This window comes from Simochromis diagramma, unplaced genomic scaffold, assembly GCF_900408965.1.
Source record: "Simochromis diagramma unplaced genomic scaffold, fSimDia1.1 OVJJ01000106.1, whole genome shotgun sequence".
Lineage (NCBI taxonomy): Eukaryota > Metazoa > Chordata > Actinopteri > Cichliformes > Cichlidae > Simochromis > Simochromis diagramma.
The window spans coordinates 540,566-557,905 of record NW_024387121.1 but is presented as its reverse complement, the minus strand read 5'-3'; the positions used below and the strand labels follow the sequence as shown (position 1 = coordinate 557,905).

The 17,340-nt window shown below is 40.1% G+C and overlaps 1 protein-coding gene across 1 annotated transcript in view; it reads left to right on the top strand.

Annotated features, from left to right (window-relative positions):
* Positions 1-15,243, top strand: part of znrf1 (zinc and ring finger 1) — a 66,252-nt gene extending 51,009 nt beyond the window's left edge. The window contains exons 3-5 of the mRNA XM_040046921.1: positions 9,617-9,722; positions 12,299-12,390; positions 12,574-15,243. Coding sequence (XP_039902855.1) covers positions 9,617-9,722; positions 12,299-12,356 — 164 coding nt within the window. The 3' untranslated portion in view covers positions 12,357-12,390; positions 12,574-15,243. The remainder of the gene's footprint in view (positions 1-9,616; positions 9,723-12,298; positions 12,391-12,573) is intronic.
* The last annotated feature ends 2,097 nt before the right edge of the window (positions 15,244-17,340 follow it).

Below are 17,340 nucleotides of genomic sequence, written 5' to 3'. Positions count from 1 at the left end.
GGTCATCATGTCTGTTTGTTGCCCCACAGCAGTAAGTTGATTGACACTTACTTGTTTGACTGTGTGTCTAAATGGGTGACCTTGTAAAAGTCTGCTCATACGTGGTGCTCATGTTTCTGAGCGTAACAATAACTAATTGAGTGAATTTGTTAGAGGCTGACAGAGACGGACACGAGAAGTCTTCAACCTGGTCATCGAGGCCGGTGCAGTAAAAAAACTACTGTAAGGCCTGCAGCTGAATTTGGATTGAGTGACAGAGACAGAGAGAGGAGAATTTTAACTGTCTTAAGGAAGATGGGATCCAGAATGATGGAAGACCCTGATGGCTGATAACGGACGAGAGGAAAGGGCAAAAGGAGAAACACTCCCATAATTCCTCCTTTTTCGGCACCTCCTGTCCTTCCTGTCACTCTTTATTTCCAACAAATTACTCTCTCGTTCTCCCTCTGTCCCTCTCTCATCTGTGAGTCTGTCTGTCTGTTCCTGCTGTGTAATCTCGCTGTAATTTCTTTTTTCCCTCTATCTTCTTCCGTGTCTGTTCTCTTGGGTTTTTGAGGCCCACAAAATGGGCTGTGCTTATCTTGTTTCCCAGCATGCTCAGGGGTGTATTGTCAATCACCTGGACCGACTGACTGCCGCACATCGGCACATCACACACATACACTCACACACACACACATCTACTGTTCAGGAGATTCATGAATGCACTGATAAACCTCTAAAGTTAAGCTGACTTGCTTATAACCTGCTTTCAAAATGAAGTTTAAAATACCACATCATCTGCATACATTTGTAGTTTTGTAGCAGAATTGTCGGAAGTGCTTCTTCCTGTCAGGGTGTTGATAGCCATTACATACATTTCAAATTTGAAGCAGTACAACTGAGCAGACTTTATTCAGTTTCAGCGTAGAGTGCCTGTCTGCTGTGATGCACTGGATTCAAGGGCAAGGTTTCATAGCCTTTTGGTCGAACGCACAAGGTTATGGCACATATGGTCAAAGGACCACTTGCTTCACACCCAAACGCATAATTACACACTTTTGTCATGTAGAAACTTCACTAAGCAGGTTTAAATGCTTAGACCTGAACAAAATCACAAAATTCTTCTGGCTCATATCCTTTTGATACCCCTCTAACTTCCTAATAAAGATTTTATCGCTCTGTGAATGAGGGCTGTTATCGTTCTGCATCTAACTGTGGCTGGCACATCAAGAGGCTGGACTCAAAGGACACCTTGTACATATCTCTGAGCTACTTGGAGTCATTGGTCAGCCCTGGCTTGTCATTTAATTCTGGAATTTAGACTTGTGAGTAAATCCTTTCTGCTGAAGCAGGCTTTTTACCAGGCTCAACCTCACAACAAGAAGGTTCCTGGTTCAAAGATATTTGTGGCCTTTCTGGGCGCTTCGATTTTCTCTAGGTGCACCAGCTTCCTCGCTTCAATAAGAGTAGAAAAACATATATAAAGTACATTACATTACAAATGTCATTATTCAAAGTGTACATGTGTTTATGAATCTGCTTGGCTATGTTACTACATGGTAACACTGTCAAGAGTTAGAATTAGAAACATATGGCTTAGTTAGGTAGTAAATGTGCACATATTTATTCAAACTGTGTCGGATTATCAAAGACATCATTAAAACCTTCTGGTTCTGATGCCTCAACACTGCCATTTTGAACAGCCTCATATTTTAGCATTAGCCTAGCCAAACATTTAGCTTCATAGTGGCCTCTGTTGATAAACTGAGCCTCTCCCACCCAAAGCCTGTAATTTTGTACTTTCTTCTTGAAACATTACATTATTTCACAAATGACAGAGCATTTTTTCATTTATAACTTCTGCAGTATCATAAAAGACAGGTCACTGTTGCAGGATTGTGGAGGAACTGTAAAATCTCACCCTACTTCATAAATCCATATCTTTGTTATCATATAGATTTAGTATGAGTAAGCTAATACTGGCAGTGAGTAATAACAGCATTCTAACAAAGCTTTTTAAGGGCCAACATAATGTAAGGGCGTCTTGTGGGATTGATTTGAAGTTTAAATCTCAGTACGTTGAAATAACGTCCTTTTTGTGTCTATGTGCTTACCCACCTGCCTGCACAGTGCAGAAGCAGGTGAGGGTTGTAGGTAGCACGAGTCCACGTGAGCTGACCACCGGATCTTTTCTGGGCTTTGACTTTCGCATGATGTTATTTTAATGCCTCGCACTAAATATAGCTCGTTGCACCGAGGGTGAGAAGGGGCCTCGTAAAGACCTGGAATGTCAGGGGGAGGTAGCACGAAGACACAGACAGATAAGAAAAAGGTGAAGAGGGGGGTGCAAGGCATGCAGTTTGCCTCACGCGGATCAGGTCACCGGAGGATACACGAAGAGGTTAAAAAAAGAGAGTTTGGTGCTGTGATTCAGAAAGGCAAAGAGCACCTCATCTAAGTCATTATAGACGCCAAATATCTGTTTGCAAGTGTGCAAGTTAGGAGGGAAGCAGGCAGGTGAGGAGAGACTGAGTGATTGAGAGACTTGCAACACTGACACATATCTCACATCACATTCTTCCATATTTGCATCACAGTCCAATGCTTTGGTGTAATTTGCACCGTAAAGTTTACTTTCATATCAGAAATACTTTGATTTTCGTTTCATTGTTACAGCTCTTTTTCAGTTGCATCTTATCTCATTATTATGAGAAGATGTCACGGTTGTTATCAGTCATTGCTATACTTGTGAGGTCAGGGCTGATGATGCTACCAGATTTAATATAATGGATTTGAGCTTTACTTTGTCATAATTATTTTTTTTAACCTGATGACGGCCACCTGGTTCCTGAAAACTTGATTGCCTTTGATTGTGGCGACCGATGTCTTTTTGGTACCAGCCAACAACTGCAGATGTTGCTGTTTGGTTTTTACAGCACAGATGTAAATGTGCAGAAATAAATTCCTCAATGTAAACTGTGACGTCTGCACAACTTAAAATGACCTTGTGTACATTTTTCCTTTTGACAACAGATACAAACCTGACAAAATTAACAAAATCACTAGAATGTAACTTTATCTGAGAAACATGTTAAACTAGGGACGGGTTGTACTTTCCTGTAATACCATTTTATACCGCAAGTTGGTACAAGGAGTCAATGTCATTGTTTTTTTTGGCTACAATTAATGTCAAATGTTTTTTTGTTGTTTTTTTTTAAACCCACTGTTAAAATACTGCCCTCTGGTGGTAAAAGTTTACATTTTGTAGAGTGCATAAAACCAATTTCAACCTAAACTCCACTCTAAATGACAAACATTGATGTTTTACATTGTTTTTATGCAAGCATACGTCAGCATCGTGTTTTTAGTACATCACATATTAGATTACATCAGCAGGCTGGTGTCTATAAGCTGTAACAATGTTAAGATATAATCATGCATTGTGTGATTTTTGCAAAACTTTATTTTGTCATGGTGACACCGGAGGGCGTTGTATTATAAAATAACAACTGTGTTGTACAGCTCTCTGCAGGCCCTTTCATTTGATATATTACTCAATATATTTCTTGAAAAAAGGTTTCAAGGTCAACCTTGACCTTGGGCACTAAAAAGAAAGGTCAAGGTCAAATTGTTAGTCAACCTAGTTACTCATGTCCCCAAAGGCCTAGTATATTGTTGTGAAGTTTGGAGACAATAAAAACATATTTGTAATCAAGTTTTAACAGATTTTTACATTTGGTGTGACCTTGATCCGATTTTCAACAACATTAAATCAACTCGGTTATCGGTATCTACCGTCATCGAGTGAAAAATGTACCAAAACAAGTACCAAAATGTTCCCTCCAAAATGTATACTTATTCAGAAACATTGTATTCAAACTGTTATAGCCTGTTACTGTAAAGTAACAGGCTATAAACAGTACATTTGCATAATGACTGAAACCAGTCCACTGGCCTGTAGGTGTGAATAGACTGTCCTGGCCTGACGACACTCTTTCAAGGATGAGGATGTACACATCCTGGACAGGGAAGAACGCCATTTCCCTTTTCACGCCATTTACGTGAAAAGGGAAAGACTATCTCTGAATCGAGGGTACATCTTTCGCCATCTTACATGCTGTGATTGCAGCCATTCCCCAACTCTCTGTGAATGGTACTCATGGCCATTGATCAGTGGGTTTTGGTCAGTAGTTGTTGATCAATGGTCATGAGAATTTGCATAATTATGATGAAGGAACTGACCTCCCAGCCCATTGTTCCTTCAGTGGGCTGGTTTCAGCCATTATGCAAATGCACTGTTTATAAGATTTGGGGAAACCTGCAGTCAGCTGAGACTGAAGAAGTCACTCGGATGAGTGACGAAACGTTTCTCCCACAAAACGCTACGTCCAGATGAACAGAATCAACTTTTTGGAGATTTACTTTCCTGGATGATTGAGAATGCATCAAGACATTTATCAAAGTCATAACACACGATCGTTAATTATATCACTACATCACTATAGGTTGTTTGTACAAACAATGGCAACAAGTAATGTAGTTTTAAATAGCTCTGTATAGCATTATTATCACTTTGACCTTGAGATCAATCAGTTAACTTATATGACAAATTAGAGGTCAAATGTGACACAGTTTAAATCTTTATAAGGTACTTTCAATATGTTGACATAAGACAGCACACTTGTAAGAATCATGCAAGTTATAAGGCTTGTTGATTTTTGACCAATGTACCATAAAGTTTACCTTGCAGACCTTGGCGGATGTAAGTCAAATTTGAATGGACTGTTAACATGGTCCCATTCTACAGCCCTACAAAGTGTTATCAGAATTCATACAGACCTGCATGCAAACGCTACCAAAAACATAACCTCCTTAGCAGAGGTAATTATGAGCTCTCTATTCAGGAAGTTGTTTTCCTTTTGCCTAAACTCAGCTAAACCCTAACCCTGCTGTTGTTGCATCATAAAACTGAATTCCCTGCTCTAATCAAACAGTGTCATCTCTGGTAAACTGGATTCCTGTACAAGCTTTGGTATTAGAGAAGGTCACAGCACATTAATGTCGTTGCAATATTACGAAAGGAATTAAACGTTAACACTAAAGTCAGCTGTAAGATTCTCTGGGACTGTGGTGGTTTGCTAGAACAGAGGTGACAGGCTGCTGCCTGATATGGTTAAAAGCCTTGCAGCTGCAGCTGCGATCAATACTGAGACTTCTGGCTGAGGCGGAGCTGTGATGAGTTAGAGCGCTGGCTTCATCCAGATGACCTCATTTTTTAAAGCATTTCCACAGGTGAAGCAAACACGATTGAACAACCCTCTTAACTTGATTATCAGCTCAGGTCAGGTGTTGACTTTAAATTTAATACACTTTGCACTCATTTCCAAACGGGCAAAACTGTGTGGCTTAAAGGACTGTGCCGGCTTTTTGGCAGTTGATTGATTTCTGAGTTTTTCCTGGTTTGATTTGCAGGCTAATAAGAAGTAATGTGCAAGATGCTAAGAGGAGGACTGGATGTATTGTTATCAGACGCGATGTAGATTACTGCCACTTAATCCAGAGTGCTTATTCTGAGAGATCCTGCGTGTTTTAGGGGGTGGATGGATGTGAACAATAGACAGGAGACACTATTTTTCAAAAGAAAGAAAGAGGGGAGGGAGGGATGAGAGGAGCGGGGTTATGGGAGTTTGTTGAGGAACTAAGCTGATTTGCAGTCTGAGCATATGCTGTCTCTTATTCCATCTCACAGTCTGCCCCCATCAAGTATCCTTCTTTTCGCTTTACTGATAAAAACGGGATCTTCTATCATTTTGGCAAATCCTCAACGCCGTTTTTTCCAGCCTCAAGGCAATGATGTGTGACATTTCCACGTGAATAATGTTAATGTGGGTTCCTATGGTTGCGTAACAGTGACTGAAACTTTATCTAGGGTTAGGAAGTGAGGACTGAGCCTGTCTCCAGCCGGAAACAGGAATGGCACTGTCCATCCCCCCAACGGGTCGCCCCGTCCGACCCCGGAAAAGGTTCTGGGAAGTGCTCTTCCCCCTGCGGACCGTAGTCCACTGTGAGGCACTCATCTCCTCCCGATGAGTCCCGCTTTTTCGTTAATAGTTGTCTTGTGTTACTATTTATTTGTGTAGAATTTGTGTCCGGGCTCAAATTCTACCTCCACTGACAATTTATGAGGCCTTATCTGTGACTTTATTTTACAGTTAAAAAACCTTTTACAGGTCATTGGATTAGAGGATAATTCCTTATGACTTTACATATAATGTCAGGTCCAAATTCCGCACAGATCCCTGCAAATCTAATGATACTGTGCTTTACTAATGAACTCGGATCACATCTCTTGTATGCATCTTGTTGTTATATGTTGGTTATGAGATTTGCCAAAGATGGGTCCTGGACAGGCAATAAGTGCACTGTAAAAAAAACAACAACCTTAAAAAACAGTAATATTCCAGCAGCTGGGGTGCTAAAATAATACAATATAAAATAACAGAAAATAACTTTCCCATGAAAAACGGTATTTCTAATGCAGTTGCTGCCCTAATTTACTGGGATTTGCATTTTCAAGTGCTTTATAAATTAGAATCAATTATGTGATAACCAAGCAGTTACCTATAAAACAAGGTCAATGAATGCGGTATGACCACAATAATCCTAAATGTACAGTCATATCAGTTAGTTTACCTAAGCTGGATTTCATTCAATCGCGCTTAGAGACCTAAAGCCACACAATCCACTTTCAATTCCCTTCTGACCATCACCGAGTAGGTGGTCAGGTGAGGTCTTGCCCAGGAACACCGACCGAGAGTGGCTCGAGCCGGGTCTCAACCGGAACCTTCGATTACAAGGCGAACTGCCAACTCTTGAGCCACGATCGCCCTAAATAACAATAATTATCATTTGATGTAAAAAAAAGTTTATGCGAATGATTTTATATATTTTTCCATAGCATTACATTTGAATTTTACAGTTTTATCACGATATTTTTTACAGTGTGGGTGGATGTTAAGAGATTAACATGCTGCAGTAAGACAGTGAATATTACTGTGATGGTTCTAGTTCCAAGGAAGGGCTAGAGGTCGATACTGGGGGACCGGCAGGTTAACCTGGTTAGAGCTGGGTTTTGTTTTGCCACCGGCAGAGCAGGAACATTTTCCAAATGTTTTGGTGTTTTGGTGTTACAGGTTTTTTTTTTTTTTAAAAAAAGATCTTTATGTTCCAGACAGATGTGTGTGTGTGTATATATATATATATATATATATATATATATATATATATATATATATATATATATATGTATATATTGTTAATCCTCTGAGGTCTAAGTCATGATTAATATTTAATTTTTCCTTTTATTAAATTGTTCTACTAAGTCTTGCCAATCAGAGAACTGTTCTACTTAATTAAGCTCTTAATTTATGTTGCTGCTTGCTGTGCTTAATATTTTGGGGTGTAAAACAGGATTTCCTAAGTTTTTTGGATAAAAAACCTCATCTGTCCCACCTTATCTTTTTAAGTACAACGTGACAGTGTTTGAAGACGGAGCACCGAAAATTAGTTTGAGACTCAGATTTAGATTTAACAATAAAACACATTAAGCTGAAGAATCATTCTGTAAAATATAAAAATAGATTGTTTAATTTTACTGTTATACAAATGTACAATGTCAGCAGTAATGCTCCTGCAGGCTGTGGCATTCAGACTATGATTGATCATTTTCCGGGGACCAAAGTATGCCAAGAAAACATTTCCCACCTCATTACACCAGCAGCAGCAGCAGTGGCGGTGGTGGCCTGGACAGTTGACATAAGGGAGGGTGGGGCCAGGGATTCATTCTGTTGATGCTAAATTGTGGCCCTAACATCTGCGGCTTCAGCAGAAAAGGAGATCCGTCAGACCGTGGTGTTTTTTTTCCTTCATTCTTTACTGGTTCAGTCCTGGGGGGCCAGTGTCCACCACCGTCACAAATTTCTCTTCTTGGCTGACAGGAGCTCAAACCACTGTGACCTTTCATTCAATTCTGAGTAAACTCGAATTCTCAGGGTATCAGCAGTCGCAGAAATACTTACTATGCTGCAGTCGGTCACATGTTTGATGTTCACTAATGCTCCTGACACGTATTTATGTAGGCTGAGGAGTCGGCAGTTTCATTCGATTGTGTTTGTACTTGTAGCATTGGGCACAGGACACACCCAAGCCTGAGTAAAGTAAAGTATTAACTAAAGTAAATTAAAAACACTTTGTAAGGGCTTAGGTTTGCTTCCTCTAGTCGTCCTTTCATCATCACCATCGACAGCAGGTTATCTTGACCGTGTCTACATGCTTACGTGGACTGAGATGCTGCCATGTGATTGGCTGATTAGATGTTTGTTTGAAGAGCTGCTGAAATAGTTTATGTAAAAAAAAAAAGGCCAGTCAACGTATTTTTTCAGTTTTGATTGCCATTTATATCTGTAAAGCAACTCTTAGGGGGCAAAAAATAAAGTTTTCTGATTTTCTTTCTTTAGCAGGGACATAATGTTGGATTACATTTTGTGCTTTTTGTTGTTTTTGGCATTTAAAGTGTTTTTTGAATCTACATCATTGTTTCCTTTGGGGAATCACTCTGAATGCTGACATATGTGTTGCTAATTGATGCACCACAATGAACTGGTTTTGAAACCTTTACAATAATAAGTTCTATTTGGCATCGTGTTGGGTTTATGGAACTGAAAACAGGGGGTGGAGGGCAGAGTTATTGGCTAGTGCTAGCGACTTTTTAAAACTAAGATAAAAAAAAAAATGAAATAACCATCTACAGTTTCTGAAGGGGAATATTTTGCTGTATTTTGTTGTACCAGACTGTAAAGTTGGGTGTGTAACAGGAGTGACTTGATGTTACAGCCAGCCTCAGCTGTCCATAAGAATAATAACATTTTTTGCCACATGTGGATTGGCTTTATTTTTTGGCTCAGAGGTTGTAGCTTACATAAATACCCATGATAATAATCCATTTAATTTATATAAAAGTTTATTTTAGTCTATGGGTCTATGGGGTTTACTTAATCATTTGTAGTAAGCCTCAAGTGGCCATTTAAGGAACTGCAGTTTTTGGCACTTTGTTTTTATGGTTATTTATTTATTTTCATCACAGGAAATATGATCTTGACAGTTCTAATATTTGTCCAATAATTCAGTGCACCCCTACTTTTGTTTATGAGAAACCAGCACAGAGTTTCTTTAATGTTAGACAGAAACACTCTAAAAGTGAAGCCAGGTTTTCAGGGAATATGAATATGATCATACACTGTGGATGAAAGAACCATTCTGCATTGCTGGGTTACGCTGTATATTAGCATGAAAGCAGAATCTCAGCACTCGTTAAGCAGATTGAAGAAATCAATGCAGTTCCACAAGGAGAAACAGACTCGAAGCTCCTGATTCATCTCCAAACTCCTTCTCGTGCATGTTCACTGCTGCACGGAGCGAACGGTAACCACTAAGCTGTGTCTGCTGTGTGCGATGCACCAATCTGCTCCCCCCACTGCTCTCTACTGTGTTTGATATGCTCTGAAATGTTTTTGGTGCATACTGATTCGTCTTCTGCTGTGTGTGTGTGTGTGTCTGTGTGCGGCTGCCACCTCAGATGATGTGTTGGCGAGGGATGCCGGTGAGTGTGTGATATGTCTAGAGGAACTGCAGCAAGGGGACACCATAGCCAGACTGCCGTGCCTCTGCATCTACCACAAAAGGTGAATGACACACACACACACACACACACACACATATTTGAATCACTGCCCGTTATATAATTTTGCACTTCTTCTAATTAAATCGACTTACAGCATCTCGATAAAGGCATTCCTTAATGATGGACGGGTCCTGTGCCTTTGATTTAAAGGTTATTCATATTATACTATTGAATGATAGCATATCTAAACACTGCTATATCACTGTCACATTATCTGGATGGCTTGAGATGATTACCATATACGAATGGAAAAGCCTTATGCAACTGCCTATTGATCCCCACAAGTCCCACAAGTCCCGGGTTCACTGAGTTTGTCACCGTAATGTAATCAGAATTATATTTTCAAAATAAAGGTGGCTATATAGTATATTACCCAGGAGAAGTACTCCGTCCATACATTTTCTACCAGCAGTGTAAGCAGAGAGCAACTCCTAAATGAAACTAAAGAACCATTCTGAGAATCGTGTTTTGTTTCTTTTATTTTCTCTGTTTGTTTGTGTTGTTCCTCCCAGGAGAATATCCTCCATCCTCCATCATGACCTTAATAATTTTTACATTATATTGAGCTCATTTGTCATAAAGTTAAGCTAAATGCCTACAAGTTTTTGCGTGTGTTTAGTAAATAACTGCAAGGCTGTAACTCACCATTAGCCAGCCATTAGACCCTAAAGCCCAAATTTACATGTCTGAATTGTTTTCTTGCGTCTAAGAGTTAAAAACTTTTATAATTCAGCTCAGCATAACTTCCAGAAAAGAAAAAAAAAAAATTTGTTATTAATGATATCATTAAGTGAACTGCAGTTACCATCTTCTTACACACACGCTTGTGCTCACACAGTTTATATAAGCTAGCGCTGGGATCAGGTATACATTAGACTCCGGGTCAGTAAGTAAGCTGCTCAAAAAAATGAGTCTCATCTGCTTCTAGACATAAAAGCCCAGACTTTTGATTTTTATAAATAAGGTATGGACAATCCAAACAAGTAAAACAACATCTTAGCTTTTCTTACAGGGAAGCCTGTTTTTTCCATATGATGCATGCTGACTTATGTAATCATGGATTTACAACTAGATGCACTCTGATGATAGTGCCTTTTTCCAACCAATACCTCCAACAGATGTTTGAAGCGTAGCAGATGAAAAACAGAAACTACATATATATATATATATATATATATATATATATATATATATATATATATATATATATATATATATATAAATAAATATATAAGAGGCATATCCAGGTCTCAAAACTGAAGCTAAAGGAAAAGAGCGGTAAACTAAGTTAACTACATTTCTTTTCTTTATTGGCCAGCAGGGGGCGACTGCTGTGGTTCCAAAAAGACTTCTGGTTGCATAGAAGTAATAAAAAGGAGTTTCATCCAGCGTATGCTCATCGCTCAACAACTAATCACTCAGAAATTGTTAGCCAATGAGAGTGCAGTTTCACAGTTAGCTCCACCCCTGCCTCGTAGTGTCCTGTGTCGAAACACCGAGACGCAGCAGCAAAAACACTCTCCCCAAGGTTTCGCAATAAGAGTAATCATCATTCATACTGTGGATGATGGGCGCTGTTTGCTTTGTGATTGTGATCAAAATGTCACATGGGGCACATTTACTCACAGAATTTTCACTTTTAGCCTCCGAATTTATATATCTGGGGCACAGCTCCACAGGGCCACATTGATTCTGAAGTATCGTTTTGAAAACAAAAGTCAGTCATTTTAAGACAGCAATGCAATATATCAGTTTATTTTTATTTTACTTACTTTTCTCTCAAATCAAGTTTTTCCAGCAAATTATGTTTTTCAGTTCCAGCTTATATGTGACGTGTGTTAAAAACGGTGAATATTAGCAATATGGTGTAAGTACGGTGTTTTGTTGAAAAATTCATACCTGTGTTACTGTTATAGCTGTTACCCTTCAAGTGTTGGATTCATATGCTCCTAAATGTTACATAAATCATCTTTTTCCTTCACTGTAGTAATTTTTAAAAAGGTGCCATGCTTATATAAAATCCTGGTAAAATGCTTGGAGCTGCTTTGCAAAACAGCTGCTTTTTTTGGTTATTAAAAAGCATTTTGATGGTTGCACCTCATGTATTTCTACTTGTAATGTAACATTTTATACTTTACGGTTCTTAAATTGCTGCTTAAAACAAAAGATGTCCTTCCACCCACACACAGACTTATGGGGTGTTTTATTGCAAACTTTTCCATAAACACAGCAAGAATGTAAAATGTTACAAGTTGAGAAATAATGCACATTAGTGCTGCTCTTGTGTTCCCCCCTGGGTCTCGTTTACAGTATAAGTTGCATGTTGTGTATGTATTGCTAATGTGGGAGGATATGGAGGCCTTCCAACATGCCTACGTGTTACTTTAGCAACAACCCTCTGTAGTATTGAATCCATCTTAGACTGCAGTATAATTCAATTGTGTTCTTATGAGCTCTCAACGCTTAATCAAATTTCTATTTTTATCAGCTGCATAGATCAAGTAATCGCACTAAGTTCACTCTGTGTTTGCAGCTGCATTCAGGACGCAGCGTCATGCCTTCTGTTTGTTTCTGCAGCTGTATAGACTCATGGTTTGAGATCAATCGGTCCTGCCCTGAACACCCCTCTGACTGACTGACCACCGGGCCCACTCTGAATACTGTTCAAGGTAAGAAACACACTCAGAAGGCCAAATATTACAGACGAAATGTGTGTACAGTGTGCAAAAGAGCCAGTGTTGTCTTTTTACTGCTGCTTAAATGGTGGATTTGATCAGGACAGACTGAAAATGAGGCATACATACCAAAGAGTAAAATCTCTTTCTGTTTCTTGACCTTCTTGTCTGTTACAGGACATCTCGTGGTCCTGCCGGGGATATCTGGACACAGGCGTAACCAAATCTGGTGAAACAATCAAAGTGATCAACACTTACGTATCCTGACAGAATCCATCATCCTACCAAAATAATTACTCCTTGAGAACTGAACCAAAAGAAAAAAAAAAGCGTAACTGTCGAACCATCGTTCACTCCCTCCATCTTACATCTGCTGATGATACTGCTGAGAACCCACCACCCTTCCTTTCATCCTTCGCACCTCTTCAAGCTAACAGAGTCCCTTAAAGGGCTTAGTTGGCCTCAGCTCCCCTTCTGACTCAACCGCGGCCAGCTGCTTCCCTGACACGCTCAGGTCCTCGCAGGCCTTACATCACATCTTTGGATTCAGGCTTGTCAGTTACTTGTGTCCAGCCCTCCCATGGCCTTAACTCGGAAGAGGAGTGGAAGCAGAGCGGAGGAAGGAAGAAGGAAGGGAACCAGTGATATGGAAGGAGGAGGAGAAGGAGAAAACCGGCAAATGGATGATTGTTGAGCTGCAGGAGCTCGCTATGAGAAAAAGACTTGTACATTAGTGGGTGGGCCTCTTATCTCAATAGGACGTCAACTTGGTGATGTCCTATCATAACAGACTGGCTCCCAGTGTGCTCTTTTCTCATAGTTCCTGCCTCAGTTCTGCACTCTTCCTCACCAATATGACTCAAATAATTAATTTAAAGTCTCCGCAGTGCTATTTAGATGTGGTTCACGCATACCTGGGCAGGCAGAAAGAGTCAAAAATGTCAAACTGGGACGTCAGCTTGTCTTGTAATATGGGTTGGTAAGAGGGACTGGGGGCTTGGTGGAAAGGAGCAGTCCTGACTGGGAGGCCAGAAGGAGCCAGCGATGTAGTTTATGCTCCTACTGTGTGATATGTGTGTTTGGGATGCTCCACTGTCAGGCTTCACCTGGTATGTGTATGTACACTATGTGGGTGTGTGTATGCGTGGACTGGTGACAATGTAGCTTTTGCCGAAGCCGTGTGTGTGTGTGTGTGTGTGTGTGTGTGTGTGTGTGTGTGTGTGTGTGTGTGTGTGTGAGTGAGGCAGCATGAAAGGTTATCGTAGAGGGCTGACTGAGACAGTGCCGTGTGTGTTTTGAAATGTTTACAGTGTAGCTGTCCATGTTCCCCGTGTGTGCGACTGGCAGTCCTCCCTTTACTTTGCTGATGTTTACAGCTACAGAGAAGCGACATGACATATTGTAAATTTCACTTGTAACCTCTCTCGGTTCTTTCTTTTAAGATCTGCCAGATTTTTCATGTGATCATGATTAGTCATTTTCTTGTGAGAGCCTCGAGCAAGAGCCAGTGTGAATGAGTGTCTCTGTGCATATGACTGTTTGCATGGAAGGATTTCTGAACAGGCCCACTGGGCACAGCACCAAGGCCCAAGGAGTCAGATAACCCCGGTCCAGAGTCTGTCTTTTCTTGCTAATAAATAATAAGAGGACTTGAAAATACTCAAAAAGACCCAAACGATTTGAAAATGGAACAAATAAATAAAAAGAAACTGAAAATATTCTAAAACCAGCTACAAAGAAATTTGAAAAGATCCAAATCACAGAGACCCACAGCTACCTAAAACAGCTACAGACAGACTCGACTGACTCAAAACAGCAACAAAGAGACTTAAAATGATTTAAAACTGCTACAAAGACACTTAAACTAACTTCAGTGGCTACCAAATGACTGAAAACAACTACAAAGAGACACTAATGATTCAAAAATGACGTAGAAAGATTCAAAAATAACTCAAAACAACAGCCACAACTACCAAAGGGACTCAAAATGACCTGAAACAGCCACAGACAGATTAATGGCACAAGAAAAAACAACTACAGACGCATAATAATTTATAATACTCAAAATGACTCACATGAATCAAAACAGTTAGAAAATTTTTTAAATGGGCTCAAAATGTCTACTGAGAGACTAGAATGACTTCCAAACAGCCAAAAATTGACTCTAAATAATTTAAAACTGCAACATGGACATTCATAATCAATTAAATCAAAGAAATTCATAATTCCACAAAAACAAACGAAAATCAGAATTTCTAAAACAATTTAAAAGGACGTAAAAAACCCAGAATTTTAAAGAAATAAAAAAAGGACCAGGTAGAGAAATAAATGGGCACAATGGAGGAACAAACGCAGAAGCACCCTGAAGACGAGCAGAGGTGGACAACAGCGATGACCGTGTCATTTAAAGTCTTTTGTCGTTTCTTTGTGTCTTCCTTGGTGGAGGCCTTTTACAAGCCTGTGCCCGCGGGCCTGTTGGCTCACGATCCATCCATGACTGTTCGTGCATGTGTGCTTGCAACTGAAAAGGCGCCTCTTGGTCTTTGCGACTGTCGGTTCCCCACATTGTATTTCTGCTAGAGCAGGTCTGGCTGTCTGCGACGGGAGACGTGAGCCACTCAGACCCTTAAAAGGACTCTGTAGTCCCACTGTGGAGCCGCTGAACGGGGCTTATTTATTCATTTGTTCATATTTAACAATATTTGTTTAATATTCCAGTCATGTGGGGTGTTACTCACTCTTCAGAATGCCAAGAGCTGATGTGTGAAGACTACTACGAATCAACATACAAACTGCATTTACAAAGCTACTGTAAACAAATGGTGGAATAAATTGTGCTAGATGACAGACCATTTTCAGCTTTCATTCTGTGACCCAGATTCAACTTCTCCAGCAGGAGAAGTGGGTTTCATGGTCAACCTGCATGTGTTTTACTGGGACATGGTGTTGTTGCTGATCCCTTCAGGATAACACTCTTACATCGCTCAGAAATGTTCAGCACACAACCCCCCCCCTTCCAGGAGTTATTTTAGGACTGAATGCGAGGTATCCGCTTTCAACCTATTTCACTCTGTCATTTAACATTTAACAACATTTCCCAGAACCCAATCTGATAGTTTCCAGAGAGAAAACATTTAAAAGGCAATGAGTATGGGGTAAGAGTTTAAAATCTTTGTTTGTGCATTACACTGCCTGAGTCATGAAGCCTGCAGGTCAAGAATAATGAAATAGGATTGGTAACTAACAATAAATCAATACTATGAGGTCTAATTTCATGCTGAGAAGTCAAACCCTAAACCTAACTATGTTGTAAATACAAACAACAGTTTATGAAACACTTTTTACATACTTCATGTCTGTCACATTTTTTCTTTTAGTTGCCACGACTTGCAGGAACAATTTCCAAAAGCCCCAAATTACATATTCTGATACCACAGGATTAGCATCAAGGGCTTTACTTGAAACCAGAACTGAATTAAAGCCAGATAATGAAAACCACTGAAAACAGACAAATCCTTCATTTCCAGCCTGAACATAGAGGTGGTTCAAAACAGCAAGCCCAAATGTGTGTGTCAATAAAGTTTTAAATCAGTTCTGATTGACACATGTAGACACTGCAAGAAGACAACAAGGAAGCTCAAGCAAAATGAAAGCTAATCTATATATCAATGGAATATCAGAGCATGCGAGCACGGGACAACAAATAACCCACAATTCCATGCAGATGTGCTGCACACCGATCAAGGCTGTCAAAGTCTAACATCGGTAATAATCTGAGTGTTTAAATATATATGTATTTTTTTCTACACCTAATATACTTTTCGAATTTGTAAAGAATTTCTTGGTGTATCTCAAATGAAGATGGGTTGAAATATTCACAGGTCTCCAGTTGGCAGCATAACTCAAGAAGTCAGTTTACATACTATCGAGTGTGCCCAAAAGGACACTTACCACAGTTTATTTACACAAATGCATGGCGGGAAACATACTGAGCATGTTGCATAGTGCGGGATGTCAGCAGATGACTTTACAGAAACACAAAAAGAGCGCTAGTAGCTGCAAAACAGCTGCAAAGACACAAAAGACCAAAAATAACAATGAAAAAAGATCTGAAAAGAGCAGGAAAATGAACACAAATGGCCTGTATTTGTATAGCGCTTTTCTAGTCCCTATGGACCCCAAAGTGCTTTACACATCCAGTCATCCACCCATTCACACACTGGTGATAGCAAGCGACGTTGTAGCCACAGCCACCCTGGGGTGCACTGACAGAGCCGAGGCTGCCGGACACTGGCGCCACCAGTAGGCAACGGGTGAAGTGTCTTGCCCAAGGACACAACGACCGAGACTGTCCAAGCCGGGGCGAACTCCCAACTCTTGAGCCACGATCGCCCACAAGTAAACGCAAAGCAATTAACAGAAAGAAAAGCCCCTCTCAGGCTTCATCAGTTTGTTAAAGTGATGACACTTTGTCATGCTCTTTGATTGGTGAGACATGACAGAACAAAACAGTACTTGTGTGATATTATGTAATATACATCAGTACACCAAATTTTCTTTTCTTGTCTTGCAATATTTTGGCAGCTTTTTCATTTAAGAAGGCAACTTCCAGTATGTAGTCATGGAAACAGGTCCATATGCACTTGAGCAGACCTTAAATGGGTCAGGCAGATGTTCCACTGCAGGTTAAAAACTGCGACATACTGAACTTGCCACTGCTGTGCTGTTTGCATAACTGCATACTGCTCACTTCCTTTTGGAGACAGTCATGGATCTGCTGCTGGATGATTCACCTGAAACACTTCTAGATGCAACCTGGAGCAACAAACTGATTGTCAGAGTCTTTCTGTCTTCATCACGGAAAGTCTGTGTCAGAAACGTATGATTCAGTCTGACATAGACGTTTCACTGCAGAGGAAATAAATGAGGTAAATTTGAACATAT